This window comes from Rhamphochromis longiceps, linkage group LG12, assembly GCF_057381845.1.
Source record: "Rhamphochromis longiceps isolate RC_006_pf linkage group LG12, R_longiceps_female_GT1.1, whole genome shotgun sequence".
In the NCBI taxonomy this organism is placed as follows: Eukaryota; Metazoa; Chordata; class Actinopteri; order Cichliformes; family Cichlidae; genus Rhamphochromis; species Rhamphochromis longiceps.
Window position 1 is genome coordinate 39,047,793 of NC_140568.1, and position 22,916 is coordinate 39,070,708.

General features: G+C 38.4%; 2 protein-coding genes across 2 annotated transcripts; one reads left to right on the forward strand and one right to left on the reverse strand.

Annotated features, from left to right (window-relative positions):
- Positions 1-174: 174 nt before the first annotated feature.
- On the reverse strand, positions 175-19,345 carry vsig10 (V-set and immunoglobulin domain containing 10). Its single transcript, XM_085426275.1, has 9 exons — positions 17,179-19,345; positions 16,795-17,100; positions 12,203-12,508; positions 8,345-8,596; positions 4,035-4,319; positions 3,681-3,797; positions 3,498-3,507; positions 2,151-2,293; positions 175-2,063 (listed from the first exon to the last, which is right to left on the reverse strand). The coding sequence occupies exons 1-9, from the start codon at positions 17,228-17,230 to the stop codon at positions 1,969-1,971; spliced, it is 1,566 nt and encodes a 521-aa protein (XP_085282401.1). The 5' UTR covers positions 17,231-19,345; the 3' UTR covers positions 175-1,968.
- A 150-nt stretch (positions 19,346-19,495) lies between these two features.
- On the forward strand, positions 19,496-21,699 carry pebp1 (phosphatidylethanolamine binding protein 1). The gene is made up of 4 exons (XM_085426280.1): positions 19,496-19,715; positions 20,015-20,124; positions 20,348-20,448; positions 20,990-21,699. Exons 1-4 carry the CDS (start codon positions 19,581-19,583, stop codon positions 21,205-21,207), a joined length of 564 nt encoding a protein of 187 aa, XP_085282406.1. The 5' UTR covers positions 19,496-19,580; the 3' UTR covers positions 21,208-21,699.
- Positions 21,700-22,916: the final 1,217 nt, after the last annotated feature.

A 22,916-nucleotide genomic window follows, 5' to 3' on the forward strand; every position in this document is an offset into this window, starting at 1 on the left:
TGTTAGTGGGGTCTCTCTCTCTCTTACACACACACACACTGACACACACACACACACACACTGACACGCCCCTCTTATGATAGTGGAAAATACCCTGGTACCTTTGGTCAACTGTTTGGGTTGAAGTTCACATTTAATATGAAAATTTCTCACTAAAATATTCATAAACAATGTTTAGTTTTTTTTATTTCACCCAGAGCAACAGAAAATGTGCAAAACTACAAAGTTAAAAAGCTGTGAAAACTGAGCCTTCATGTGAAGTTCATTTGCAAGCTTTGCTCTCTTGCATCATGCATGATTATTTTTGGCCTACTGTACTTTGGCCTACTGTACTTTGCTTGCTTGTTTTTTTCTCGCTGTGATAAACAATATTATCATTATTAGTTGAGATCACTCTGAATATTTTTGACTTTTTAAGGACATAAAATTGTTCAAACTGAATTACAGGGAATGAGTATTGATCTAGTAACAACAGGGACTTCTAAATTTGTGAATTAATTTGTGCCATTGAAAAATACAATTAGTGGGTTATTTCTTGTTCATGTAGATTGTGTTTTATCTATTCCTTTTTGAAAAAGAGTCTCTTTAGCATACAGTGATCGCCTTTGGGTGTTTGGGTGCAAAAATCTTTAAAGAAAGAATTTTGCACCCAAATTTTATACTAGAGTAAAATGTTTCTCACTGATATAGAGTACAGTAATGTAATATTTCTGTAGACGTACACAAATATTCACAAAATATTTGCTTATGTTTTTATCCTTTATTTCCCCTTTTGGTTCTGCCCTGCAAATCATGTATCAAATATCTGTACAATAACAAAAAACCCATTCAGAACAACTTTCTATACAAGTGCATGAAAACAGTTTAAATACCTGATGATCCATAACATATTTTTTTTTATATACATGTTCATTTCATGTCGCATTGTCTCCTGTTGTTTTTCTAACCGGTAAATTCTTCTTCAGTTGGTGTCCATGTGTGACTATTAAGGTTTGTTTTAATGTAAAAGAAAAATATACAAACTTGATGTGATCATAGCCGTAGAATAACATTATAGCTGCCTCAAAAGCAGTGAAAAAGTCTCTGTACTGTGTACACATCATCTTAAATATGTACCATGAATTATTAATATATCAGAGCACCTATTTCCAGACTGTTACGTGTGAGGCTGGATCTCCCTTTAACAGCCTAATGCATTATTAAAGCCTGCAGACTGTTTGGATTTAAAGTGCCATTCAAATGATCCATCTGTCTCCTTTAAAAGAAACACAACAGCACTACATTTTTTATATGATTTTGATGGTTTTACACAGTGAATTATTTAGACTATTAATTATCCAGTAAAATCTTCTTTATAAAAACTGAGGTGACTTGAGATACTCAATTGTACTTTTGCATTAAAAGGACACTAATAATAAATTCTAATAATATTGAATAATTTTGTTTAAATCAACAAATTTTTTGTCAAACCCTTTAGAGTTTTTAATTTCAGTTTTCCCTCTCACGTAGATCTCGTGTAAATATTTTCAAGTGAGTGAGTCAAGTTTGTTTCACACGTAGCATGAATCTCAGATGAGTGACGAACTGACTCTGCTGCATTTAAATAAATAAATAAATAAAAATAGTTCTGCAGCAGAGTCGCATTCTAGACCGAGATAGTCAAAGGTCACATATATTGGTCTGCATAGTGTACATAGTGAACACCTTTAAAAATACAAAACTCATAAAAACATGCAAAGAATATTTGTTCAAACACATTTACTGTATTACATTTATTTATTTTTACATACTGTATAAACAAATCAATCAAAATAAATTTACAAAAAATATAGAATCTTAAAAAAAAAAAAAAAAAAAAAAACAATAGAAAGGAAGGACAAAAAGGTTTCTGCCACCGATTCTGTTCACATTCTCTTCAGGAGTAAATTTACCTAAAACTAAACATTGCTCTAAAAAATTCCCCAATACCTAAAATTCTACAAGTTGCACTGGCTCTTCCGTCTGTACGGTATCCTCCTGCTGCTGTGGACTTGTGTCAGCAGTTTCTGCATCCTCGTGATCACCTGAATAAAAAGAGGGACATTTTTATATTACAAAATATTTTTACACTGAAATTAGAAAACTTATAAATTGCTGTGATGAAGTCCTACTCGATGGGATTCGATGTATCTGCACAAGTGTTGTGTGATGTCCGTTGGTTATTGGAGGCAGCCGGGGAACTGCATCTTGGAAGACTTGTTCGTCATCCGACTCCACCAGACTCAGAACGTCTCCACTGTCGTCATCCACTTGCCTGCAGAGGTGAGAATAGTATGACACGGGCGCACACGTGCAGCCAGATCTTTAAAACTGATCTTCGCCAAGTATTTGTTAGACAGTTTTGTTCAGTTCACATTCCAGAGATGGCTTTGACCAAAACCAAAGTCACCATTTTGGAATTTTTGGCCACTAAAAATCCTTTGGAGAAATGTGTTTAATGTGAATGATCATCATAAAGACCACAAGCTAAAATTCTTCAGTTTAGCAAATTAAGTTTTATATGTGCTAGTCCTCCAACTAAACAACTGCGACAATTTAGCTGAAAAACGTGTTTTACGCAGTTCTGCCATGTAAGGTGAAGAGTTTTAAAGAAGCATTTTGTTTTTAAACAAGATTGAGGCGCCAGAAGCGGAGCACACTTTCAATCACAAAACTGGAGTTTGACCCCCTCTGTGCAAGCTAAAATGTGTGGGCAGACATCAGTGACAGCAAAAATCAGTTAGAAGCTCTATGAAATGGAGCAGCTGCAAGTAGAGGTGATTTGCAAAGCAGCTTGTAAAAGCAGCAGCAAGTGTGTGCAGGCTGAGCATGGTATCAAGATATCGTCTACTGCTCAGAGGTGGAATTACTCTTAAGGGTGCTGAAGATGTATAGATGGTAGGATTTACTTTTTGTCCTTTCTCTGAGATCCTTCCATATTTGTAAAAGCACAGATGCTCAGAATTTTAGATTCCTTGTAATCTAACTTAAAAAGAAAATAATGGTAAGATTTTTAATAGATACATCTATGGTGTCAACTTCAAAATCCTACATTGCCTCGTGCTCGAGTTATTACAATTACAAGATTGACCTCTGACCTTGACCTGAGAATGAGGTCACTGAGATTGGAACTTGTCTGAAACTTTTAGTAGATACACCTATGGTATGAACTCGATACTCCTATTTCGCGTCGTTCTTGAGTTATCACATTCATAAAGTTGGGTGTACAAATGACCTGCCCACCTTCCCATCAGGCAGTGTGACCACAACATCCCAACTGCCTTTTACAGCCGAGGGGTAAAAAGAACTCCTAGAAAATAATGGTACTACTTGATGATTGGCTTGCTTTTAAATGGAAAAAACAATGCATTTCAAATGCAACACAGATGTGCATAAAGTACTTTAACTCAATCTATATGGACTGTGCAACTAAAGTAAGCATTTAGTATATATGACAAAAGCAAATATGAAATACTCACCCAAAGCCACCTATTGACACAAAAACACAAACACAAAGAATGGCATCAGTATTAGTAGATTTTCATGTTTAATACAGTTCCTATTAATTTAAAATGCAGATACAGCATGTGGATTGTTATTGATCAGAGGCTGACGCTATTATTGATGCAAAATTTATTTATGAAAAGAAAAAAAAAAATTACCCAGGCAAATCCGGTCTCTGCTGTTGTAGACAATTTTGGCTATGATGACAGCTGACCCCATAATCAGTGCTGCTATAAATATGCCGATGACTGCTCCTGTGTACGCGGAAGAGGCTGCTGAAACCAAAAAAGGCAACAGGAGAAGCTTATGAAGTACAAAAAAGGGTGGAGCAGCAGGTTTATCTGGATTCCAGAGGCGGAGTCAACACCTGTAGTGACTAGCATGCTGTTTACACTTCTGCTTAATGTCTATTCGTTATCTCACGCAGACATTGAAAAAAATGCAAAGACATGCAAATGATCTATTCTGTAAAACTACTAATGCCAGGATATTCCTCTTATTCAAAACTCAACTCTTCACAGTGAGCTCCACTTCTAGCTCGCGTAGTCCGAGCGGGTTCTCACTGTGGCAGAAATAGAAGCCTTCGTCCTCTTTAGTGACGTTTACTATGGTCAGCTTGAAGACCGGGCCTTCCAAAGACAGGATGTACTTTGATCCAGATTCAATGTAGTCCAGTTGTAATCCCTTTCTCCATGTGGTAATTGCAGGGGGCTTGGACGTGGTCTCAGTGCATGTGAGTGTTACATTGCTTGCCTCCAGAGCAGAGACCATTGGTTCGCCTTCAGGGAAGGGAAGCTCTGACAGAGTGAGAGAGGAGGAAAAATAAAAATAAAAATCAGATACTTTATCATTTCAGTCAGATATTTTTTAAAAAAGTCAAATGTATTTACATTTACAAAACTTGATTTATGTGGGATATAAAGCATATGAGGAATCTTACTTGAAAAGTATTTGCCCCACTCCCAAATTCCTATTTTTTGCACATTTGTCACACTTAAATGTTTCAGATCATCAAACAAGTTTTGATATTAGACAAAGATAACAACTGCACTTTACTTGGGTTAAATAATTTCCAAGCCGACCTGGCCTATGTGGAAAAAGTAATCGCTCCCCAAACCTAACTGTTTCTACTACCCTTGGATGCAAGAACTGTAACTGATTGCATTGCTGTGGAGGAATTCTGGCCCACTCTCCTTTCCAGAATAGTTTTAATTGAGCCACATCGAGCACGAACGGCCTTTTTAAGGTCTTGCCAAAGCATCTCAATCTGATTCAAGTCTAAAAGCCTTCATTTTGCCTTTACTGAACCATTCAGAGACGGACTTGCTGGTGTGTTTCAGATCATTTTCCTGCTGCATAATCACGAGTACGCTTGAACTTCAGTGTACAACCGAAGGCTGGACATTCTTCTTCACAATTTTCTGGTAGCAGAATTCATGCTTCCATTAATTACACCAAGTTGTCTAGCCACTGAAGCACCATCGCACTACCATCAATATGTTTGTCTGCAGGTACGATGTCCTTTATATGAATGCCAGATGTAATGGGACACAACCTTGCAGGAAGTTAACTTTTGTCTCATCAGTCCACAGAATATTTCTTTCTCTTTCTTATTGTTGAATCATGAACACCTCTGCTGAACCTAAGTGAGGCGAGTAAGGCTTGTAGTTCTTTAGATGTTGTTCTGTGTTATTTTGTAACTTCCCGTTGAGTCATCAATGTGTTCTTTGAGTAATTTTGGTATGCCAGCCACTCCTGGGAAAGGTTCACCACTCTTCCAAGTTTTCTCCATTTGCACTTAATAGCTGCAACTGTGGTTCACCGGACTCCCAAAGCCTTAGAAATAGCCCTGTAACCCTTTCCAGACTTTCAATAACTTTGTTTTTCATCTGTTCTTGAGTTTCTTTGGATCATGACATGATGTGTTGCTCTTTAAGATCTTTTAGTCTACTTCACTATGTCAGACAGGCTCTGTTTGGTGATTTAGGTTTGGCAGTAATGAGGAATGGTTGTGTAATGAAATTTAACTCAGCTTTCCAAAAAAAAAAAATGTGGTTAATCAAAGTTAATTTGTGATTTAACAACTTTTTCACAATAGTCAGGTAGTTTGGATAGCTTTTTAGCTTCATCCTTGAGTTATCACATTCACAAACTTGGGTGTCCACATCACCCAAGTTTTAAGGCCGAGGAGTGAAAGCTGCACTTTGTATTTACCTGGGTTTCTGATCTGAAACATGCAAGTGTGATAAATATGCAAAAAAAGAAGAATAACAATCAAGAGGGGACAAATATTTCTGAGCAGAAAACACCAAGTTGTGGCCAGGAAACATTTCAGCACAACATTAACACTGTAAATTAAAATGAAGACCAAAAACCAGGCCTGACCACACTTAAAAACAATTTCAGCTCTCTAATTAACCCTTACTTTCAAAACTAGCATTTTGTGGTTTACTGAGGTTTGAGCCAAGATCGATAAATAAACACTGGAAATAAGCTGTCTTCTTGCAGAAACCTTACATATACTGTACAGACATGAAAGCTGTTGATCTTCTCGTCTTCTTATCCAACTCTTACCAAGAGAGCAAAAGAGCTTATGATCATACTGATCATATGTTTTCAGTAAAAACAAAAATGCTGCTTTTAAAAAAAAAAAGAAAAAAAAAAAAGATAAATTAACACAATATGTTTGGGGTTTTTTGGTCTGTTATTAAGACCAAACAGTCCCTTTCTATGAGTCATGCTGGCTGATGAGGACAAAAATACACCAAAATAGCTTGCTACATGGCTAAGCTCAGAAGTGGAATTTTATAGCTTCTTCTTCCCCTCTGGTGACAGTTTTGGTACTGCAATAATATCACTGTGTTGTTTTCATGCAAAAGCTGAAGGTTTGTTTGTATTTTGGATGAATTCCAACTTCAAAATAAATGTGTTTTCAGTATTTTGACACTTTTCCACACCTTTTCTTGTTTTAAAATTGTACTTTTTTACATTTCAAAAACACTAATATCCGCTATTTGATATATCAACCAATCACTCCAGCTCTAAACCTGACATTGTTCATACTTTTTCATGACCTCCAAACTGGTTGGACTATTGCTTTGTTTGTTCAGTAAATATCAATTGCAATTTGTAAATAAATAAGAATATTTTGGAATTTTACTCATTTTGTTTGACAAAATGTCATTTTTGTTCAGTGTTTCTGATTCACAGAAGAAGGCTGATCAGAGAACAGCAACTCACATCCTGTTGCATCAACTCATTGTTTGAATAAGGCATTCATGTGATGATAACCTTTACACAACTGGGTGACTCACTAACTGCCCACATGCCCTGTGTTGTGTTCTCATGAGCACACTGCCAAGTGTTATTCTTGTCAGGGCTGGAAAGCTTAATCGAATAAATATTATGGTACTTCATATGAATATTAAAAACAATACCCAATAATTAGGATTAGTCCCAATCAAGTTACTTTTACATTTATGACGAGCATGGCAATGTTAGCCATATTTCTGGAGTAATGCTAAACATAATCAGTTTTCCTGGGTTGTGACTCTCTCACATTGTGACCAGAAATTTTTGACCTGTTGGCTTCAAGGGAGGGTGCCATCATTCTCTAAGTCAAATAAGCATTGCTCACATAGTTCCTACTCCTGCAGCACATATTTTTCCTCACATACGTCACATGATATCTGATCATGCGGATGGTTTCAGTTTACTGTGACGTTTTTACAGAAACTCTGTCCCTGAAGGAAAAACTGTATGTTAGACAAAAGTGACATTGTGTGTGATATCTTCTAAGACTTTTTTCACACACTCTTATTTTGAAAATATTATTCAACTATAGGTAATGTTCCTGTTAAGAACCATGTAATTTTATAGGGCTGTACCATATAGCTGTTTCATCAGATTTAATTGGACTTTTAAATTGAAAGATCATCTGACAAAATACCCACAATGCACTTTGCATTTTACAATTTTAAAAAACTTGAGACAAAATAATCTGGGTGTAGACCTGCACTAATTTGTTTTTTGTTTTTAATTTGAGGAGTCTGTGGTGGCCAGTGCCATCCACTGGTGTGCTGGGGAAGCAGAGGGTGGTGTACACCAACAGGCTCACACTGATCTGGAAGGCTGGTGACGTTGTGGGTGTGGCGCTTCACTCTGTGGAGTCAGTGTGAGAAAGGAGGATGGTGTTCAAGTTATGGACGAATCCTATGACTAATCAGTGATTACAGACCGATGCCCGAATTATTTTCACTTGTCATCATCTAGTAAATGTTGCACGTGATATTGTTTAACTTTTATTTTGCTTTGAGTGTATATTTTTAAATACTACAGTGTTTATTTATTTTTATTTGTACTTCATGCACTATTCTTTTTCATAGTTTGTTCTTCGTCCAAAGGGAGAGAGTATGTAATTGATTCTATTTGTTTGTTTGTTTGTTAGCATTATAGTGTCCACAGTTTTCAAGCTATCATGTTGAAATTTTGTTGATAGTAGATACCAGTAACAGCTTGAGCTGATTTGATTTTGGTGTAAATTGAGTCAAGGTCACACTTTTTGCGCTCTCTGAGTGGCCTTTTTTTTTATTGTCACAAAGTAACTTCCTCGCTGAGAATAATAAACTATTGTGATTCTGAGTAATCAAATATACTACCTGCACAGAAGCTCAACCATGACATAAATGTGATGTCAGAACTACAAACAGTGATTGACAGCAGCGAGTGTCACTGTGGCTTCTTAAGTCAAAAGTACATTAAAGATTCAGCATTTGCACATCTCAGGATCGTTAAGAGGCTCATTTCCCTACAACAAGCTTACCGAGGGTAAACGAACACGACTTCTCTTTTTCTGGGCCGAGGTGCTGGGGCTGGGCTGTGCAGTTCACGGTCTGCCCGTCTGACAGCGTGGAGCGGCTCATCGTAACATTGAGGCTGTCCGCCACCTGGAATGGTCCCATATCCCAACGTAGGTTTGGGGTGGGATAAACTTCTAACCAAGTGCAGGTGAACTGGACTAGAGAGATGTTCTGTGTCAGTGTCCATTTACACTCAGGGTGTCTGTCTGAGACATCTAATTAGGAGAAAAAGAAATAAAAATAAAAGCATCAGTAATGAGCAGTAGGAATGCACTCCTGAATGTTCAGGAAAGGATATTCAGATCATTTCAGTTCCATTTTATTTACGTGGAGCCAAATCACAATAACAGTCACCTCAAGCTGCTTAAAGCAAAACTCAAATTAAGAGCAAATTTTAATTGAGATTTTTCTGTTAGACCTTTACCTTTAAGTGTTTTTTAATGTTTTATTTACTAAAAATATTTTGTTACATATAACAATATTACATTCATCGCTTAAGAATTCCCTCGCATTGGGTTTGCCTTGTTTTCCTTAACAAAAGCTGCACTTGAGCTTCATGAGCGCCACAAGTTGCTTCCAACTTGTGGAATGTGTTAACCCACAATGTGTTAAGTCCAAAGACATTCAAAGATGTCGGGAATGTTATGCCAGGAATGCTTGGCTTAATCAGGCCTCAAGATCCCCCATAAAGGGTTAATCACAGGTCACTGCGTAGTACGTCTATGCCAGTTAGTGTTCTTTGATGTTCAAATCGTTTTTGAAAAGCTTTGAGGTGTTAGCACAAAGTGTTAGCTTGTATCTGATCTGAAAAGCTGCTTTAGAGACTACAAGCTATTGTTACGTTTCGGTGTTGTCAGTGTGTTGTTTTTGGCGTGACTGTTATGTGTTTCCTGCTTTACTTTGAAAGTCTGTGTTATCTTAGTGTGTTCAGTTTACTTTTCCTTGTCTCGTCAGGTCTAATTTGCCCCAGCTGTGTTTCCCTCCTGTGGTCCATTCCCTGATTGCTCCTTCTATGTATTTAAGCCCTGTGTGTCAGTTGGTCATGGTCGTGATCTCCCCCGTGTTGTAAATAGTTTGGTGTTTTGTTGTAAATAAATAGTTTGTTGTAAATAGCTTTGTCGATACTTTCGTTTTGGGATTTTGGTGGTGAGCTTTAGTGGGGGTTTTTTGTGTGTGTTTTTTTTTTTCTTTATTTTTACTTTTTTCGTGTTGCACTCCGGTTGCCTAGGCCGGGGTGTAACACTATCAAGTTCTGCACTTCTATCATTCAGTTAACACATTTTTATGTATCGATCATTCGATCATGGGCTCACTTTCGGTCTGCCTGATCCTGTTACGAATTCTGAAGTGTTTAGAGTGCCATTGCACATTCAATCTATCCATGATTTTGTACTAAGAGAGCTTAACTTTTCTTAGAATAACAATTTCACTTTTGATACTTCACTCTTATGTCTGGGGTTGATCTAGGGTCAACCGAAACAACAGACAGTGCGCGAGATAGGGAATAGAGAGAGTAGGCAGGGTGGAGTGGGTAAAAACGAGTGTCGGGAGGGGGAATCTGATAGAAGGAGTGAAAGGGAAGATTTACAAGATAATAGTAAGACCCGATGAGATGTATGGTATGGAGATAGTGGCTCTAACAAAAAGAGTGGACGTCGAGCTGGAGTTGGCAGAGTTGTTGAGAGTGACCAGGAGGAACAGGATTAGAAAGGAGTACATCAGACAGCCCAGGTTGAGCAGTTTGGAGACAGCATTAGAGAGGCAAGGCTGAGACAGTTTAGATATCTGCCAAAGAATGAGAACAGATATACTGGATAAAGGATGTTTAAGATGGAGTTGCCAGACAGGAGGATAAGAGGAAGAAAACAGAGGAGATTCATGCAAGTAGTGAAGGAGGACATGCAGAGGGTTGGTGTGACAGAGGAGAATGATAGAGATGGGATAAGATTGGAAGTAGATGCCTAAAGGGAGCAGCTGAATAAAGAAGAAACCCATCTCTGATGCCATATTTTCCACTAATTACTAAATGTTCTGGTGAAACTTAAAGCATCTGAGTGGCCGGTCCTCCCTGAGCCTGCTTCTGCTGGAGGTTTCTTCCTGTCACAAGGGAGTTTTTCCTTCCCACTGTGACCAAAGTGCTTGCTCATAGGTGGTCACATGATTGTTGGGGGTGTCTCTGTATTTTTGTAGGGACATTACCTTAAAATATAAAGCACCTTGAGGCAACTTTTGTTGTGATTTGACACTATAAGTAGGAAGAAGAGGGAAAGCTGTTTGAGTTTAGTTATCCTGTGTAACCTTGATATAAAGCAAAGCAATCATTTATTATGATTTCATTAATGAAAATTTCTTCTTTCAAACACAGCATAAAAACCTGTAAACATTTGCATACTGTTGAGAAAAGACTGAAATAATTTGCTTAAATGGATGTATATTAGTTTACCTCTGTCTGTGCTGTCAACACATTTACATAACAATTGTGCTCAAACAAATTTTAAGAAAACACTGGAACTGTAAAACAAAGTGTTACCTGACATATAAAACAGGCCTATTATTTCCAAACATTCAGTAAAAATGGATTTGATTTTTCCGTGTTGAAAAGCGAGCTACAGGAAGTCAGCGAAAACAGGGAACAAGCTGCGTGCAAACATTTCAGGAAGTCAATTCAATGTATTGTTATCGCAGTGACTCAATAAACCGCCACAGCCTCCTTACCCTGCACATAATATAGTATTTTTTTTCCTCGTAACAGAAGCCACATAGATAAAATCATTCCACAGTTACACCACGATTAATCATGACATTCACAGTGTTTGAGTGTAATATTTTCAGTGAGGCCTGGATAGCATGTTTTGACCTTTCCTGGCATTCATTTTCCCTCATCTCAGCTGCTGGTGGGTACTGACTCAGCTTTTTTTCAGCCCATCAAAACATCTCTCAGTATGCATTTTTTGTTCCCTCCACAGCCTTGCTTGCCCTCTATCATATTCTCTCTTGTAGTACAGCAAGAGGTTAAGAGGGAAAAAGTAGTCCCCACGCCACTCTGAACTGGACTGGATTATCTTTTAATGCTTAGCTAGCAGTTTTACTAATAAAACTGTGAATAACTAAATATTTTATTCAGCTTTTCTGTCCAGGAATGTCTCCGTGCAAACATTTCAACATGTCTACAGTTTTGTAGCTTACTGACTAACATTCATTATAAACCTAAAACACTGTACTAAGTTTCTTTTTGTGGATTTGACCTCAAGTTGTACTTGAAGAGCCATTTAGTTTTTTTTTTATTCCCACTGAGTGAATTATAAACAAAAATGTATCTAAAACACATATTAAAAATTTAAATTATGAAATGTTTTCTGCTTTTAAGCAATATAACCCATTAATGTATAAATAAAAAAAAATAAAAATAAAAAAAAAAACAGGTTTTGGTGAAGCTTACAGCACCCAGGAGTGTTTCAGCTCCACTCTCTGGCTAAATTGTCACATGCAATCTTCAAGATTTTCCTTTTGTTTCCTCTGCTAAATAATGACACCACTTTATAGGTAGGCATGCTAAAGTGAAGGATGTGTTTTTTAAATGAAAGGGGAGAATGCATAAACAGTGGGTGTGTTTATATGAAAATTATCACATTAATATCAGTACTAAAACTCAGGCCTGCATGTCAACAAACTTAAAGTTATACAGTATTCAGCCCTGCTGCAGTCTTTGCCATTAAACCAAAGCTCAGTCTTTGATTCAAACATACATAAACATACATAAAATCCCACTTTACACTGTCAAGCTTACAGTCACAGCAGATTATCCTGTTTGTGATACTTACAGTACACTAGCAGCTCCGTGCGACTGATTACTGTCACATTTGAAACAGGGTTGTGGGCCATGCAGCTGTAAACTCCTTGAGCGCTGGGCTGAATGTTTTGTATGGTGAATTCCAGGGACGATCCAGAGCCTGAAACCAGCGAGTCGTTGCTTGACGAGTCACCGCTGAAGGCCCAGGTCAGGTGCTGAGACGGGTAGGAGGAGCCGGAGCACCTTAAAGTAACGGATGAACCCCGATCTGTGTAAAGGGTCCCATTGGACAGTGCAGTGGCAGGACTGATGGATGTAGACACATTTTCTGGTCCACCTGAGAGAAATGCATACAGTGCATTAAAACTTAGAGTAACTTCTAAATTTATGAGATCAGTAAATACTGTAAGCAACTTTAAAGATATGTTTGTAGAGGAAAACATAACAAGTGTCATTATGAACCAATAAAAGCAGGAAAAACGCATTCAGTGGATCTGTCTGTCTTATTATACAATGTGTTCTGAGGTTGTCTTTGGCATATAAAACAAAAATACTCAAGCTAATTTCAGATTTTGATCCGAGCCATTCTGCAGCACATTTACTTTGATGTTTCAGTTTAATGTCCCGCTGTAGAAAGGTGCAGACACCTTGAAATTATCCTGCAAGATTCCTTGATAAACACATTTTGCCCGCCAAAACTATTCAGGAGAGAAGCAGCAAAAACAGCAACCAATCACACTTCACCCTTTGGATGATGTTTTCATGCTGGTGCCCAAGACACACAAAGTGGATGTTATTTCTGAATAATTGAGCTTCACTTTGTTCACAAAACATTTTCCTGGCAGAAGAGTGGAGTGTCAAGGTTCTCTTTAGCAAACTTGTCCTGCAGTGGTTTCATTTGGTATTAGAAAGAAAACCTAGGGCTGGGCGATATATCGAGTTTTTTAAAAATATCGATATATTTTCATACGAGATATAAGATGTGACAATATTGTTTATATCGATATAGTCTATGTTACGTTGTGGAGCCGCAGGTTTGCCTCTCTTTCGTCCACTTTTGTCTCTACGAAACATTACTCGGCCTCGCCTCTCCTTCACTGAACACAACTCCGCCTCCCCCATAGCTTCACCTGCAGGCAATGACAAGATGAAAGCGGAAAATCTCCGTTAGCGAGTTACCGCGGATCGCCCCGTGCGTGGGGCTGGACGGCGTCAACGTCCAGCCCCACGCAGCCCCGAAGGGGCTGCACGGCCTAAAATCCTTTCATTTTCTCAAAACTCGACAGTGCGCCTTATGTATGAATTCTGGTTGTGCTTACTGACCGCGAACCGATTTTATGTGGTGCACAGCGCTCAGCAATCTGTCAAAAAATGTTTTAATATGACTTTGCTAAGCTAAGGAGCTGCACCGCTTGATGGAGCCGCCTCGCGGAGTGATACGTACTGTGCTTCAACGTAATATTACCGTACTGTGTGTGTATAAGGACCACAAATGGCACCTGTTCAGAGACGTGATGCAGCTGTGAAATCTGTCTCTTTGTTATTATGCTCAGCTTCTATTAGTTTACATTTTGACTGCACAATTGTGAGCTTTTTGTTATGCACAAAAACAACATTGTTTTCTTTTATTTATGGACCATGATTATTTAATAAATGCTGATAATTTATTTATGAGTAATTTCTTCATGTACATCTACGCTGTATGTAAAGAAAATGCCCGTGTGACATCTGGGACACAGTGTGACTAAGAACTCTCTTTTTGTTCTTAACTTATGGCTTTTTTAAAAAAAATATTGAGATATATATCTTATATCGCCATGCAGCTAAAAAATATCGAGATATGAATTTTGGATCATATCGCCCAGCCCTAAGAAAACCTACCCTTATTTTCAATTTTAGCCTAGAGCAGTACCGTTTAAATATGGATTTTAGGTTTGCAATCAATTATGAAAACCAGAAAATCAAGATAAAACAATGACTGTTACAGTCTGTTTCACAGAGAATCTCTTGTACTTTGTGTTACACCTCCACCACACCCCTTGTCTTTAACATTTGTACACACCCATTCCTTAAAGTCCAAACTTACTCCTCATAAGGCTGTGAAAGGAGTGTTTTCTCAGACAGATATGGAAAACCAAACAACTCAACAAGTAATCATATTAAATAAACTACATTTGCCAAACTCAGCATGATGACGATTCTCTTCCATAATCAAGTAGCCTGATGTCCAACCATGATTCTATCTAGTAAGCTTCAGAGCACAGATGTTAACTGGCTCCCATTACTACTTAACACTTCAGCTGTTACTCTCTTTTCTGAATGATGTCACACTCTTGAAATTTCTAATATATCGACGCGTGATCACAGAACCATCAAATGTTTTGTTGCCAATAGCCAACAGTGTCAAAAGAAACCTGAGAAAAACTAATTGCTAATTAACTGCGAATCAAACGCTGACCTGCCAGAAACCAATCATCCACCACTGCTGTCCATAACAGCAACCAGTGTTGGTCAAGTTACTTGAAAAAAGTAATCAGTAACTAATTACTGATTACTTCCCGAAAAAAGTAATCCTGTTACTTTACTGATTACTTATTTTCAGAAGTAATTAGTTACTTAGTTACTTTTTAAAACATGATTTATCCCGGAATAGAGAGAGATCTTTCAGCCCAATTCTACTTTTTCTGCATAATCCATCATATAAAATGTAATCAAATGAAAAAGTCTCTTTTTAAAACTTTTATTAGTTTTAATCTTTTAACTTCTGTGTTTTACGTGCATCTATTTGAAAGGTGAGTGTAAACACAAAAAACTATTTTATTTTATATGCTGGAATATGCAGAAAATAGGTTTAAATGTTAAACAAATTTCTTCCAGTCAGAGAATGTTGCATATAATTTAATATTTGCCTCATGCGTGAAGTTAAAAGATTAAAGCTAATAAAACTAGTTTCAAAAAGAGACTTTTTCATTTGATTACATTTTATATGATGGATTATGCAGAAAAAATAGAATTGGGCTGAAAGATCTATCGCTTTATTACCTACTCAGGTTGTAAATCATTTTTTAAAAAAGTAACTATGTAACTAATTACTTTTGAAAATACTTTTTGGGGAAGTAATCAGTAATTAGTTACTGATTGCTTTTTTCAAGTAACTTGACCAACACTGGTCATGAGACACTCTCGCAAAAAAAAAGAAAAAAAAAGAAAAAAAAAAAAAAGAAGAAAATCACGGTTTTAGTAACGGAGTAACGCAGCGTGCTTACGGGAAAGTAACAGTAATCTAATTACCTTTTTTGTAATAGTAATCCCTTACTTTACTCGTTACTCAAAAATGTAATCGGATTATAGTAACGCATTACTTGTAACTGCCCATCTCTGACTGCAACCTACATATACCCAGAAGTACAAGGTATTCAGTGTATTCAGGACCAAGAAATATCTCAAGACAGATTTTTGAGCTTTTTGTGGACCAATGAGATGGTGTGTGACTCTTGATGGACTAGATGAGCGAGCCACAGCTGGACCAGTAAACAGCTCCACTTTGAATCAGGCACCAGGAACCTGCAGGTAGGGTACTGGTGTGGGCTGATGTTTTAAAGGTGAGCTAGTTGGATCTTTTTTTTTTTTTGGATGAAAATGGACTTGAAATGAGCACCCACGCCTACTGACAGTTTTCAGAATCTTTCTTCAAGCAGCAATAGAGGAAAAAGTCTGCATTTTTCAAGAATGTCGTGGGCGACCGTGGCTCAGGGGGGTTGGGAAGCGTATCTGTAACCGGAAGGTTGCCGGTTCGATCCCCGGGCTCTCTGTCCTGGTCGTTGTGTCCTTGGGCAAGACACTTTACCCTACCGCCTACTGGTGTTGGCCAGAGGGGCCGATGAATATGGCAGCCTCGCTTCTGTCAGTCTGCCCCAGGGCAGCTGTGGCTACAACTGTAGCTGCCTCCACCAGTGTGTGAATGCGAGAGTGAATGAATAGTGGCATTGTAAAGTGCTTTGGGTGCCTTGAAAAGCGCTATATAAATCCAATCCATCATTATTGTTATTATTAAGAAGACTGATCAGGTATTGCAGTACTCCACTGAGTGGTTAGCTGATAAAGACCTTAAAGATCAAAGAACGATGACCGTAGCCGCCTTCTCAAAGTGTAGCTATAAGCGCTTTACAAATAGACCCATCCATCTTCTTAACCTCAAATTCAGGGTCACAGGGCCGTGGGAAACAGTCTCATTTGTCGCTGTCCATAAGGCCAGGTACACCCCTGACACGTCAGCAGTACATGACAGGGCAAACACATGAAGACACACTTACATTCATGTTCACTTACATTCACACCTATGGCTAATTTAGACACACTAAATAAACAGTATGTATGTCTTTGGACTGTGGAAGGAAGCTAGAATATTCTGAGAGAAGCATGCAGCAAAGTGAAGGCCTGGCAAACTCCACATAGCACATTTAGACCCATCTACAAAAGTCAGCCGCTGTCGAGAACTGGCCCACATGTTATGTAGATGAACCAGTTTGCATTTGCTAGAAATGTTCCAAGAATTCAGGCAAGCAACACCTACATTACCTCACCGTGAAGAGCTCATTGTTCAAAATGTGCGCATACACTTACTTGTTACTTGAAGCAGCACACGTGCCAGGAAGGAGCTGTTGTCAGATAGTGTGGAGTTGCACAGGTAAATCCCCTCATCTCCAGGCATCGTCGCGCTGATGTTCAAACTCCCATCAGGGTTCACGATGAGGCGCCGAGTGGGATCTCCGCCTGTAACGATTTCCCGTCCATTTTTGGTCCATGTCGTTACCACGGGTGTTACTTTACCTGCCGAGTAACACGGAAGTACAACGATGTCACCCGGTGAAGCTGACAGGGCCGTTTCGCTTGAGACATTACCCGAAACTTCCGCTGTAACGAGATCAGCTGAAAGGAAAAGAAAAAAAAAAGATTGAAGCGGGGTTTTTACACTCACCTGTGTTTTCCGAGTCGATCCGAACTCACCTGTTGCAGAAATATACAACTGCAGAAGCGCTAACGTTGCTACTACCTTCATGATAACTTTCCTACATTGCCTTCAGAAATGAGTGAACAGTTGCGACTTCTAGGTCAAACCTGTCTGACTAGTCCACCTGCGGGAGCACCTCGGTGATACGCAGCAACACACCGGGCACCGGTCTGCCCATTACACACCACAGCACACGGAACCCAGTGTCGGCAGATGGCAGCGGTCTGACATGATCCGACTTCTGTCCTTCTCTTAGGCTTCACCAAGATTTGGTAGAGGTGCTCTGTTTACATGAGCATGCCAAGCCGGAAACTTTACCAGGACAGAAACCACACCCTGACCTCACCTTCTTAAAGGTGCAGTAACACCACAGCCATTTGTTTTACTTTTCTTTTTTCTTATCGCAGGTAATAAATTAGCTCATTTTCTTGCCTTTTTTAAAGGTAGTAAAAGAGATTGTAGTCAGAAAAGATGGATGTCAGGCTGTCATTGTAACAAACGGACATTATAAATAGGGCTAAGATAATACTAAAAACATAGATATCACTGATAGATATCATAGATATCAGTTGTCAACCGTTTATTTGGTTAAAATTCTGTATTTTTAGGAAACAATGTATCTATTTCTACTTCTTTCTCTTAAAAATTCAGTTTTCAGTTGTTTTTATAATCTTATTAGGTAATTACTATTTTAAAAATACATCTGTTTTCATGAAATGTTTTTCATAAGCCAAGCCTTTGCATTTATGATGGCCTTTGATTTCATTTCCATTCAGTTCCCCGAGTAACTCCACGAGCAACCAAAATGATGCCTCAAACTCTACAAATACACAACAAAGTATGCTTCTCTCTGCATGAATCATCTGAAGGGGGCGAGCTGCCAATGTTGTGCCTTTTTCCAATATTAATAATATTAATAATATAGGGCAGAGTTCATTCTCCTAATGACTTTATGGATAAGCAAAATTTGTTGGATTCGTGAAAACACTACACAGCCTTATTGTATATTGTAACTACTTTATGTGATTACAGTCCCAGATTTTTTATTCTAGGCAGATTGTGGTTCTCAGTAGGACTACTATCTGGTGCAGCTGTAATGTCACACAGACTAAAATAACAACCTAATTACAATCATGAGCTTGCATAAGGATACTAAAAAAAGTTTGGCCTGCAGGAATAGGAGTATTGCCTGTGAAGAAAGGGAGAGAGAGCTTTCACGGGAGTCTTACACCTCACAAATCAACACAGCCTAAGCTACAACCATACTCTAACCTAATTTAAAATTGTCTGGAGTCAGAAGGCTAAGCATTTAACATATGCTTACTCATTGTTTCAGTGTGTTTCATTTTCATTTTTTTCTTTTCATTTATTAAACTCATTTGATCTGAAATGCACTTTCCTACCCTTTACAAATACTAGGACTGGACTGTCAGACTGTCGTTAAAGTCAATGCATGCTCTGTTTTTTTGTCATTATCTGCAGACTGCTAAAATTTTAAGGAGGGCTGACTGTAGGATGTGCTTATTCCTGAAAAGACAAAAAAAAAAACCCAAAAAAACCCCACAACAACAACAACAACAACAACATACCAAAAACAAAACATACCCTCCTACCACTACCCATAACTTTAATAATAATAATAATAATAATAATAATAATAATAATTTCTTTCTTTTGCTCAAGTGTCTTGAGAAAACGTTAACGCCCATTGTTTAAAACAGTGTATAATGTCAACGTCTTAAAGATGGAAAAGTCTGGAAACATTAAGTTTGTTAATGGAGCACGTAAGGTGGAGAAGGGAGGAGCTCAGGACGGGTGATGTGATTGACGGAAACTTTAGCAAATCACAATCCACAAAAGAGTAACGGGGACTGCGCCCTCTGGCGGCGTTTCCTGTAGGTTTTTGTTTGTGCCCTTCAAATTGGAATCAGATTACTGGGAAAACCATGATTCATCATGAAGAGCCAAATATAGAAAATAATAATAATATGTTAATTCACGCCTCAAATAAGGGCCATATGCTGGAGAAATGCCGGCATTGAGCACCATATATTTATCAATAGTATGTGCAAATGGGCAACATTTTTCATAATATTAAAGTACCAATACCAGGAGCTAATAGAAAAGGATGATTGACAAAAGAGTACAGTAATTATAGTAATTATAGTTTTTGAAATTTATGTTTGTTAAGGGTTATTTCAAATTTTTAAAAACGGAATATTTTTCTTTTTGAACTGTTTAAGTGTTTTTTTTTTTTTTTAATTCTAACTCTTAAACACGCGGAGTCGTTCCATGTCGCACATCTTCTGCTGGTCCATGAATGCAGCACCGTTGGCAGTTCTCGTACATCTGCAAGTAGCGTTTCAGTTTGAATCGTCTGCAAAGCAAACGCCTCAAAATGCCTGTAGATTTGAGCCAGTGGACCGGGTCTCTTGCCCTGCAGGAGGTCGAGGAAAAGCCTGCAAAGCCCCTGACTGTAAAATACGGATCTGTGGAAATAGATGAGCTGGGAAAAGTGCTTACTCCAACACAGGTTTGTCAGCTAACCACTGTCTGTTAGCAAGTGTAGCTACTAGCGTCGCTTCTTGGTGATGCGTTTAAATGCTGTTTAAAGTACTGTACTGCATTTCTCTAAACTAACACTGCATTATAAATGATTACGTGGGATTGGTAAGATTAGTAAGTATTGTAACCGTCTACCACAAATTAATTGGGTTACATAATGCTCCCTGGTAGTATGCCCTTAGTCGATGGCTTTTAGCGCCCCCAAACGGCCTCAAACTCCGGCATAAAAGTGAAAGTTGACGCACTTTTGTCCGCGTGTTGCTGCAGGTGCAGAATCGACCCACTTGCATCGAATGGGAAGGATGTGACTCCAGTAAACTGTACACTTTGGCCTTGACCGACCCTGACGCTCCCAGCAGGAAGAACCCCAAATTCAGGTGAAAGGAGCATGTTAATGGAGCACAGACAGGACCTACTGGGAGGCCACTGAAGTGGGCCTAGGCTTTTCATTTGTGCCGCTTACATTTGACTCTTGATCATGTTCAAAAACACAGTTTCATAGCTACATTTTTTTTTTGCACGAGGGTAATGACAGCTCGAACAGTTTCTGTACAGTTCAGATTTTCAATATCAAACTGATTATCTTTTCTTTCACTAAAGGGAGTGGCACCACTTTCTGGTAGTCAACATGAAAGGAAACGATGTGTCCTCTGGCTGCGTCAAGTCTGACTATGTGGGCTCTGGTCCTCCTAATGGCACAGGTAAGAATGAATGAAGTTTTACTCTAATGAACCTTTGGACAGTGCTGGGAGAATCAAAGTTTCCCAGGTGGCAACTGCCACAAAAACGTCCATTAATATTCAATCTGACTCGCTCTTAAATTTTAGCAGAAGGCTCATAGCTGTGGTGCATGTGTGAAATTAGATTTCAAAACACCAATGATGCCCTGATGCACATGCACTGTGATAACAGAAATGACACAAATGGAAATTAATAAATAAGTAAACGGAACACATGAACAAGTGGAGTCTATAGGTAATTTGTAGAGCTCGTCTTGTATAAGCAAAATGTGTTTGGCACAATTTTGCATACAGATCACAATTCTTACTGGTAAAAGCTGCCAGGCAGGAGAGGGCACAAAGTTAATGTTCTCTTGTGTGAAATGTGGGGAAAAGGTTTAGACATGCAATTTTCTTTTCATGGTATCTGCTGCTCACGCTCTTTGGAGTTTAAAATAAACTAATTTTTTCTTTCTTAGTGTGTAATTCAACGTTTAAAATCCTGTGTGCTTGTCCAACTCAGGTCTCCATAGGTATGTGTGGCTGGTGTATGAGCAGTCAGGCACCCTGTCCTGCAGCGAGCCTGACCTCACCAACCGCTGCGGAGACAACCGCGGCAAATTCAAGATCCAGAGCTTCAGGGAGAAATACAGCCTGGGAGCACCAGTGGCAGGAACTTGCTACCAGGCTGAGTGGGATGACTATGTCCCTAAACTGTACGAGCAGCTGTCTGGAAAATAAAAACCCCCAAAAAGGACTCAACAGAATCACCCCAGCAGCATTATTAAAAACCATTATTTTCCCACTGTTGCCTACTCATGCTGTGAAAAAAAAAAAAAAAAACTCCTTGGCATAAACCTGACCTGTACTCAGCTGCAATAAATCTGATGGACAAAAAATGGTTGTGTTCCTTGGAGAAATGTTTTCTGTGAGATCTAGAACACCTTGCTGTCTGTCAGTCAGCAAGATTATGCCAAAACTACCAGGACAAATTTCAGAGGAAGCTCTCAAATCTTTACAGCTGATTTAAGGAGCCATTTTTTTTTTTTTTTTAGCTGAAGGGGCAGCAGAGGGCGCCACCAAGAAAAGGAATGAATTGATAAAATCATTCCTACTTCTAACCAAAAAAAATAAAGACCTTTAGATTTTGAAAATACAATGTTGATATTTCTAAGCTGAAATAAAATATTTTGACCATGCCCACAAAATGCCTCTACTAATAATTTGGTTTGTGCCAGGAATGTAAGGCTTGGGTAAAGGATGCATTTCTGTTCGAACATTTTTTTAAATGTAAATGCAATAAATCATTTTAGGAATTTTCCTTTGAGACCTAAAGTGTTCTATAAAAGTTTCATTTTGAGAGTTTAACTAGATTTAGTAATTTATTTACAGCGAGGAGAAAGTGATTACCATGAATTTTGAAAAAAAAAACAAAAACAAAAAAAGATCACCAGGCTTTTAGTGACCTTTGTCCATGTAAACAACTACAGTAGTAGTTCCCGCTGGACCATGCAGATGAAGCTTAAGGTAGAATATTAAAGTTGTAGACATGGTTGGTTTAATTCAGCCCAACTTGGTTTTTTAAGGCCTGAGATTTGAGTTCAAATCTTCAGTGCACTCCTCAGGTAAAACGCCAAACGTCCAGGTGGTTGCAAAATTAAACAATATGATTAAACTGAGTTTTTTCCACATCTAATCTTTTTTCCATGCTTTTTCACAGTAAATTCCCAGACCATACCTTAGACATGTAAAACACCTTTTCAGTTTGTGTGATGAGCACTTTATTTACAAATATAATTAAAAGCTCTGACAGATTCATGCCTTTATTTTAACCTGGAAAAAAAAATTAAAGTGCATGCAATAATAAAGCATCATACTGGTCTGGTTTATAAGAAACTACACAGCTCTAGAGTTGTGTAAAGCAAGAAGTGGGGGGGAAAATGAACTGAAAAATCCATTGATAGATACCTGGATTTGGAATACTATCTGAAGAGAGGGGGAGGGGGGGGGAAAGCGCTTTTAAAAATTATTTTTCTGATTTAAGTGACAGTTAAAATACAATACGAAAATAAGTAAAAGCTCTCCATAAATCCTTCTATACACAAAGTACAAGTCCCCCTGCCCTCCCCATGAAGCCCTTTGTGCTAGCTGGGAGTTCACATCTCACGTGTATTATATTTCACATTGGCTGCCAGTGCAGAGAAATCAGTACAATACACATGTTGAGTACCATGATTCACCCACCCTGCAGTAATCACATGAAGGAATCACATATACTATAAGTGTACCTGTATGCACATTGTGAGTTTTTCGTCAAAGTATCAAATTATTTAAATTGGTCCTAAAAATGTCTGCGTGAATAAATACCAAAGAAGCAGCCCAGACGAACAGCTGCGGAAGGATCGGTTTGATTTTTCGCTTTGAGAGATTTTTTTTTGCGCTGCTCGAGA

Excerpts from the sequence above, each read along its gene's own strand:
- vsig10 (XM_085426275.1), bottom strand. The coding sequence starts at position 17,230 with ATGAAGGTAGTAGCAACGTTAGCGCTTCTGCAGTTGTATATTTCTGCA. Across the intron at positions 8,597-12,202 it reads CACGGAGCTGCTAGTGTACT|ATGTCTCAGACAGACACCCT; the intron begins GTAAGTATCACA and ends TCTCCTAATTAG. Across the intron at positions 3,798-4,034 it reads AGTGGAGCTCACTGTGAAGA|CAGCCTCTTCCGCGTACACA; the intron begins GTTGAGTTTTGA and ends TTTTGGTTTCAG.
- pebp1 (XM_085426280.1), top strand. The coding sequence starts at position 19,581 with ATGCCTGTAGATTTGAGCCAGTGGACCGGGTCTCTTGCCCTGCAGGAG. Across the intron at positions 20,125-20,347 it reads AGGAAGAACCCCAAATTCAG|GGAGTGGCACCACTTTCTGG; the intron begins GTGAAAGGAGCA and ends CTTTCACTAAAG. Across the intron at positions 20,449-20,989 it reads TGGTCCTCCTAATGGCACAG|GTCTCCATAGGTATGTGTGG; the intron begins GTAAGAATGAAT and ends TGTCCAACTCAG.